This window comes from Lycium barbarum, chromosome 9 (genome assembly GCF_019175385.1).
Source record: "Lycium barbarum isolate Lr01 chromosome 9, ASM1917538v2, whole genome shotgun sequence".
NCBI lineage: Eukaryota > Viridiplantae > Streptophyta > Magnoliopsida > Solanales > Solanaceae > Lycium > Lycium barbarum.
Genome location: NC_083345.1, coordinates 26,652,716 through 26,661,079, shown reverse-complemented (window position 1 = coordinate 26,661,079; position 8,364 = coordinate 26,652,716). Strand labels below are relative to the sequence as shown.

At 32.9% G+C, this 8,364-nt stretch overlaps 1 protein-coding gene across 3 annotated transcripts; it reads left to right on the top strand.

The window, feature by feature from the left end:
• Positions 1 to 1,918: 1,918 nt before the first annotated feature.
• On the top strand, positions 1,919 to 6,244 carry LOC132610681 (magnesium transporter MRS2-I-like). 3 transcript variants are annotated; one of them, XR_009571260.1, is made up of 11 exons: positions 1,919 to 2,381; positions 2,487 to 2,516; positions 2,937 to 3,096; positions 3,434 to 3,555; positions 4,412 to 4,486; positions 4,872 to 5,087; positions 5,198 to 5,242; positions 5,348 to 5,392; positions 5,490 to 5,519; positions 5,694 to 5,773; positions 5,917 to 6,244. XR_009571260.1 is itself a non-coding variant. In XM_060325030.1 (11 exons), the coding sequence occupies exons 1-11, from the start codon at positions 2,190 to 2,192 to the stop codon at positions 6,001 to 6,003; spliced, it is 1,122 nt and encodes a 373-aa protein (XP_060181013.1). In that variant the 5' UTR covers positions 1,922 to 2,189; the 3' UTR covers positions 6,004 to 6,244. The 3 variants fall into 3 exon arrangements, 2 of the variants coding, with proteins under 2 accessions (XP_060181014.1, XP_060181013.1); XM_060325030.1 differs by having other exon boundaries at positions 1,922 to 2,381; positions 5,654 to 5,773; XM_060325031.1 differs by lacking the exon at positions 2,487 to 2,516 and having other exon boundaries at positions 1,920 to 2,381; positions 5,654 to 5,773.
• Positions 6,245 to 8,364: the final 2,120 nt, after the last annotated feature.

Sequence of the window (8,364 nt, the reverse complement as noted above, 5' to 3'; positions counted from 1 at the left end):
GTTCTCAAGAAGCACTTCTACCATTATTTTCCAACAATTGCTGCAATTCCTGATTTATAAAACCTGTTATAATCATTGGCGGAGCCCAAACTAACAATAGGAGTAAACTTTCCGTGTATCTGCAGTATAGGTGAACTTAAAATTTTGCATTACCTGTTTGGCTGTTCAATTACACTAAGCACCAATATTCTTTGTCCTCTGCTTCAGAAAAAGGTAAATTAAAACACAAAAAGTAAATATCAAGTGAAGCTCTTCTGTAGTCTTAACTTTTTTAAAAATAAAATAAAAATTGCTTATAGAATAATTTTAGCAGTTTATATAAATTTATTTTAGTTGAAGGAAGTTTTCAAAACTAAAATCCGTAAGAGCTTACCTCATTAAGATCAACAATATAATACAATGTATCAAGAAGATTATACGAATTCACCATATTGTCAATTAAAAAAAGAATTTGATTATAATAACATAATTTAGCTATCTTGCATTTTAAGAAGATATAAGAATAAACACCGAATAAAATGTATAGAAAAATTAATAAATATATTTAGGGCTTCTCACTGATATGTTCATGATAAACATATAGTAAAAAGATCGACATTTTTATATACGTATAATAATATTTAATTTTTTCGATTCTGCTGGATGTAAAAAACAAGTAACTAGTGACTCTTTTAGATTTATGTATATTACTTCTTCGAATTTCAAGTTCAATGCGTTTGTTTTAAAATCTTCAAGAACTGAATTTGCAACTCACTCTTTGAAACTTTGCAAAAACTGCTTGCTTGAGCTATTTTCATTTGAAAAAAAAATGAAATTAAAACAAAATCAAACTCAATTTTTAAATATTTCCAGAACTCAAACTAATACTATCTTTAAAAAACTTGAAATACTTAACTTTGAAAAATACTAAACAAACACAAAATTATTCATCAAATATAATCGGACAGAGATATATTTTCGGAAGGTCTTACGTGGGATCCTACCCATGTGGCAGTGTCACACAGTGTCAAATCCTGACCAAGTTTACATGTGGTTCCTGCAGGCAAAATTTGGCCAATCTATTTAGATATTTTAACGTGATATTTCTAAAGCCATTTATTTTATCTTTATTCTAATTCAATAGAGAATTGGATTGTGTCAAACGCATAGTAATTGAGCGTCTTCATAACATTTCAGAGTGTGCACTTGACTTTCTCTATCATTCAAGTTTGGAATAGATTATACTTTGAGTAACTCATACAGGTGTACTTCATTAAACAAAATGGGAAATGGATAAAAAACGTCCGTAACAAACTATGAGAAATTGAAGAAAAATGTCATTAGTTAATTATTTGATCCAAAAATACGCGTGTCGTTACTTAATTGGATCCACTAATAAAAAGTGTGGGCCTCTCCTCCGTAAATTGACAAAGTAAAAGATACTAAATTTATAATTAGTCATTTTAAATCTCTATAATTATAAAATAATCACTATTAATATTAATTTTTACAGGTGAAATTCCAAATTATTTTGAAAGATTATCTCGGTGAAAATTGAAACTTTAGGAGTGTGTTTGTATGAATGATTTTTTTAAAAAAAATTCACATTTAATTTGATCGATCAATTTCATTGAAAACTAAGTTTCTTAAAAATAAGTAAAATGACTTTTCTAGTGAAAATAGAAAAAAAATAAATTTCATAAGTAGCATTAAACAAATTGTCTAGATTATACATAAATATTTATAAATAATATTCCTTAGTTATAAAACACCCAAAAAATGTAAAAATTTATCTATTTTTAGAAAACTGTTTTCGGTACTTTCTTTCATTACCAAAACATGACAATGATTATTTTCGAAGATAGGGTCGAAAAAATGGACGGTTGATGCACCGTATTTCTCTGTTTAGTGTATGTTTTGCTCGTTTACCGCCCTTGCTATCGGCCAAAAAAAATACAGCCATGCAAAACACAACTTGTTCTAGCAGTAACAACATTGTTTTCACCATTCAATTTCACCATCAAGTCATGTCCCTATCTTAGCCCACCTTTTCCCCCTACCTTTCAAATATCCCCTCTTAACATATGTTCATTTCTTTCTTTCAGTAGCACATCAAGAATTTTCAAGCAAAATTAGTATTCAGATTTACTGATTTTGCCAGTTCTTGAAAGTGGGGTTTTCTAAATTCCATTTTTTTTCAACTTTGGGAAATGAAAACAGGAGGATTAAGAAGCTGGATACTAGTGGACAGTAAGGGGAAGAGTAGCATATTGGATTTGGATAAGTATGCTATTATGAAACGAGTTTCAATACATGCTAGAGATCTCCGTCTTCTTGATCCTCTTCTTTCTTATCCTTCTGCAATACTAGGCAGAGAAAAGGCTATCGTCCTCAATTTGGAGGTAAACTTTTAACCACTTTTGCTTACTACTTTCTTTGTTTGTGCTTTTTGTGTAAGAAATTTAATTGTTAAGCTTTTGTTTTGGTTGTGTGTTCACTGCTTTCAGCATATCAAAGCAATTATTACTACAGATGAGGTAAATTTCTATTGCTTTCTACATTGCATACTGGAATTTGAGGCGGTTATGAATTCCGATATGATTTCGTTTTTACACTATCATCACAATTTAAGTTGTTGTACCAGATTACCTCTCTTATTTTTCAGGTTACTAATTGCACTTATTTACGATTGATGTAACAGTGTAAAAATGTCTTTTTATACAGTTAAGTATTGAAGTTAAGTTCACTATGAATACATGATTATCTGTTGAGAATATTATTAAATAATAAAAGAATATAATTAAATAAATAACAATGTGTTTTTTTTAACAACTTATGCGATGAGATTGTCACACTCACACACTTAACATTATCGGTTGTCACTTTATAGCTTTACTGTTTTTTATTTAACAATAAAATGTCTATCCCATTGTGTGTGCTTTATTTGATTGAGGTAGGTATTGCTTCGGGACCCACTGGATGATAATGTTGTTCCTGTTGTTGAAGAACTTCAAAGAAGATTACCATTGCCTGCTATTGGCTTAGGAGAAGGTGAAGATGATGACCAACCTGTTGTTAATGGGTCACGCAATGAAATGCAAACTGTTGAACCAACTGGTATGCACCTCATGATATAGAGCCCGTTTGGATTGGCTTATAAGTTAGCTTATAAGTTGTTTTCAGTTTTTTTGAGTGTTTGGCTGGCCAGCTTAAAGTCATTTTGTGCTTAAAATAAGCTCAAAAAAATAATTGGGCCCATTTGACTTAGCTTATAAGCTGTTTGCAGCTTATAGGCATAAGCCCATCCAAACAGGCTCATAGTCAATTCTTTTTCTTAAACTCCTTTTGTTTTGTTTCCCTTGTTGTTCTTCTTCTTTGTTATAGTTAATGAGTATGTCTTTTGATTGCTATGTGTTCTTTCTATTAACTAGTGTAATTTGTGGATATGATACAGAGTTTCCATTTGAATTTCGAGCTTTAGAAGTAGCACTAGAAGGAGTATGCAGTTATCTTGACACTCAGACACGAGAACTAGAGACGGCTGCTTACCCTGCTTTAGATGAGCTCACCTCCAAGGTAAGATAGTAAACCAATACGTTATGGGGACACTGTATAATAAGGTCACTTATATGGTTAGTCCAACTAAGTACCTAAATTATGCATTAATAATTATCGTTAATCAGCTGCCGTATCTGCTGTTCTTGAAAGTCATATCTACTTGCCACCATCAAATGTTGAACAAGTTTCTTTTGTTCGATAGTTTGACAGGTTGGTTATATATGATGATTTCGTCTTTGTTTTCTTCCAAAAGCATTGGATTAACACCTTCCTTTTCTAGAGGATTAAAATAGAACAAAGCTTACCTTGTAAGTGGAGAAGGGAAGAAAAGGAAAAAAGATACTGATTTCTTGCAACGTTATCTTAAGCATGGACTTCAAAAAGCAGTGTTCTTAGAAATATTATCATCCAATAGAAGAGGGAATGACAGAGTCTTTGTGGGAAACGAAAACAATCACTTGTTAGTGATGAACGGATTAATGAAGTTTTATGGAAAAAACTTGCAATCTTAGGATTTATATTTAGCTCACGACAGAATCCGGACGCAAGCAGTTGAAAAAATTATCCCAGGGTATAGAGTTATAAGTAGTACATAAGTTTAATTGACAAAGTGTCCTTCCTCAACTGTTGATTTCATCCCAAGCACAACTAAGGAAACCATTGTTTAGTTAATTGACTGGATAGCATTTTGGTTTTGATATGTCTGTGCTGGGCATGTATGCTAGCTTTTTCTTCTTGCAATAAATGTATCAGCTCCCTTTCTCTTGTGCAATATCGTTCTCTCAAAGTTCTCCTGCAGTATGTGCATCATTATTCATCTATTGAGGGTATGGTTCAGTTTGTTTCCCAAGTAACAAATTTTACTAATTTGCAGATTAGTAGTCGTAACTTGGATCGAGTGCGCAAATTGAAGAGTGCAATGACTAGGTTGACCAGTCGGGTTCAAAAAGTATGTCTCTCTTTTTCTTCTCGTGTTATGTCCTGAAATGTACAACGATGTTCTGGTCTCTGCAATGGTTCATGGAACATTCGGTGTCTCAAAAGGAACAAGATTGAGTTTATTTAGAGCTGAAAAATGGGCAGCTATAAGCCTATATTTCCTTTCTGCAAGTTTAATTAAAGGCTTCATTTTTTGCCTGTCGGCCCATAATTACGGTTGCTAGCCAAAAAACAAAAAAAAAAAAAAAAACATATACACTGATTATGTATATTATATGTATATTTATACTTAATATACACAACCTATACATTTGCTGGCTATTAATCTTTTGAGTGGTCCAAGAATGTAATTATAACACCCTCCATAATTGAATCTAAATTATGTCAATTTCTAGGTCAGGGATGATCTCGAACAACTTCTTGAAGATGATGATGACATGGCTGACCTTTACCTCTCAAGAAAATTAGTTGCCGGAGTATCATCCCCCCTGAGTGGCCAGGTGGTACCTTGCTGGTCCCCTGAGTCTGCAAAATTATTATCCAAAGCAAGTAGGATCAGCGGGATAACTCATGAGGAGACTGATGTTGAGGAACTTGAGATGTTGCTTGAGGTTCGTATTTTCAGGAACTTACACACTTGTTGATAAAAAGTATGTGTTTGTTGAATAACTGCATACTTTTGCAGGCTTAGTGTTTGTTGAATAACTGCATACTTTTGCAGGCTTACTTTGTGCAAATTGAAAGCACGATGAACAAATTGACAACGGTAAGAAAGTGAATAGAGCAGGAACTTGATGCCCTTTACATACATAAAATGAAATAATACTGATCATTCGGAACTAAATAGTAATACTGGTGTTCTTTTATCCAGTTGCGGGAATATATTGATGACACCGAGGACTATATCAATATTCAGGTTACTCATTGCTGAATTAACTTGTTCTTAAATACTAGTAAAAGCTTCTAGCTTTAGGAACTATAGAGAAAACTAAACAGTAAATTCCTTGTTGTAGCTCGACAATCATCGAAATCAGCTAATCCAGGTATGTTGATCCCCTTATTCAGATAATAGTACAACTCATACGATCTGTTGAAATTATTATCCTATATAAGATCTGTTACTTCTCGACTTGTATATTAGCAAATAAATGGCGATTTGTTTTGACTGATACCGCAGCTGGAGCTGTTCCTGAGTTCTGGTACGGTTTGTTTGACAGTGTACTCATTAGTGGCTGCAATATTTGGAATGAATATTCCATATCCATGGAACCATGACCATGGTCACCTTTTCAAATGGGTGCGCATACTCGACCAATTCTTTTTCTAGGACTATTATATTATATCAAGAATTTAATTTAGTGTATAGAAGTTAAACTCTGTTCAAAATCTCACTTGAAGGAGCTTTCGTTTTGTTTTAAACATTTAACGTTAATATTGCAGGTGGTCATGCTTGCTGGAATTGCTTCAGCTTCAGTTTTCCTATCAATAATTACATATGCTCGGCACAAGGGTCTTGTTGGATCTTAATTACTCCTTTAATCTCTATATTATAATATACCCTTACACATCAACGTGTTCAGATTTCTAGATTGCAACTTCGAGGAAGGGACGGAGTCGGGATTTGAAACAAGAGATTCAAAAAATGCAAAAGTGTCACGAGACAGACTTATGACCTAAGTTTTTTGAACCCTTCTTTGCCACACTGCTAGAAGCTTTTTGTGTATTGGAGAAATTCAATAATCAATATATATACACGATAAAAATAAAATCTCACCTATGGACAAATGTAATTTTCTGACAAGCGGATCCAATTGAACACCCTTGAGCTAATGTGACTCTTTGCAAATACGTCACTCAGGCTTCAACAAATGTACTGAATTTCTGAGAAGCTGAGATGGCATCGGGATAGAGACCGACCAATGTTTTAAATTAGTGGATACGAAATACAGTTACATCCACAATGTTTCGTAAGAATAAATGCTAACTTAATGTATGTATATGTATTTGAAAAAACAGTAACTATATAGTTCGAATTTAAGACAAGGAATGGTTTACAATTTTCCAACTACTTTCATAAATATGCATCCCAGGCTGTAACGGCTCTCGGAGTAATTCACTAATTCTATCACAATTTTCAATTGTTAAACTTATAAATAGGCAGTTTAACTCTTTGAAGTAAACTTGGGTGGAACTGGTTCTTCAGTTACGAGTTTGACCGAACTCATTAGCTTTGATCTCCGTAATTGTATTAAAATATTGAATATGTACAAATTATTAAATTAGAATTCAATAACTTTAAAAGATTAGAATTCCGAACCCATAAGCTTCAAATCTTGATTCTCCCTCCAATTAAACTTGCAAGATTTTAAAGAGAGATAGAGAGAACAAGGAAGGTTGCGTGGCTTCTACATCTAAGTTATGTTTATTTTTTTGCTTATGTTTCACGTCAGCCATTGGACAATTTCCAATCCGATTAAAACCATTTAATTGCATTTGCGTGCCGTGGGTGGTGTACAAGCTACGACATTTTTTGTTAAACACGAATTTGCTCCACATATATCCTTGGACTAACTCTCAAAGTGGCTATAACATAAATAACCTGTTATAAACTACATTGACACTAAATAACAGGGTTTTACGCAAAATAAACTATTTTTTAACTTAAAATCCAATATTGAGCTATTTGTGATTTATTAAACTAAACAGAAAACAACAAGCTGTCAGCCTGTGACCCACACATACGCGCACAGAGGGTGTTATAGATCTGAAACGTTAACATATTACGTACTTCTAATGTTGAAGTCTTGAAGCTATATTAACTTACTTGTTAGATATGTTAAAAGAGGGACATAAATTCCTGTCTACCCCTAAAGGTGGTTAAGAAGTTTCGGGACCAAATCGTAGAACAGAAAAAGTTTAAACAAGATCAACAGGACTACAAATTTTGTTCCAGGGCTGGCACGAGGTGACATTTTATGGCATGGAGACTCCAATTAGCGGCGAAATCAGTAACACATAATTGAAATTTGAAACTATAATAAATTAATAATTTAAGTTGTAAATGACTTTTACGTACAATTTAGCCGGCTATAATATGTTATTGTTCTATTTTTCAAGTTACCTTATCAGGTTTGATATTAAGAATTATATGTTGAGATCAACTTTTACCTATTTATCCTACCAAGGGGTGCGGTGAGGTAAATATTAATTCGCATCGGTATTTACACTAAACAAAATAACCTTCACAATTAAAAATTAATGTAAGAATACTTATCATTTAATCATGATGAAGTAACACATGTGTGTGAAAGACACATGTTTTGTATTTATTGATTTGGTGTAAAGTGCAGGTAAACTTTTACCACTTGGTGAGATGGATAGGACGATCATCCACCCTTAATTAAAGGTCTTAAGTTCGAATCTTAAGAATAGATAAACCTCTGGTATGAAGTGTTGGCCCCTTTAATACACCCTTCATGGTGCAAATTTAAATTAATGGAGCACATGAATTTCAAATGTCAGGTCATAAAAAATTATCCGATTATGTAAAAGTCAATACACTAATAAATACAACTTAAAATTCATAAAATAATGTGCCTTGTGATACATACTCTAATGGGGAAGCTTCAATTGAGCTTAAAACACCCAGTGTCATACGACTAACACTAACATAATTCTCCCATTCCCTTCAAGAAGCTTCCTTCATGTGAACGCAACAACAATTTCTAATTTAAACTTCGGCTTTCTTGTTACCTTTACTATGCATGGAGAAATCGTTTTACTTGATGTACTATCACCTGCAGTTAAATGGAAGTTTTTTTTTTTTTTTGGTTTTCGTCTCGTATTTGATATTCGTATTAAGGTTTCGATTAATTTGAATTCGTGCCA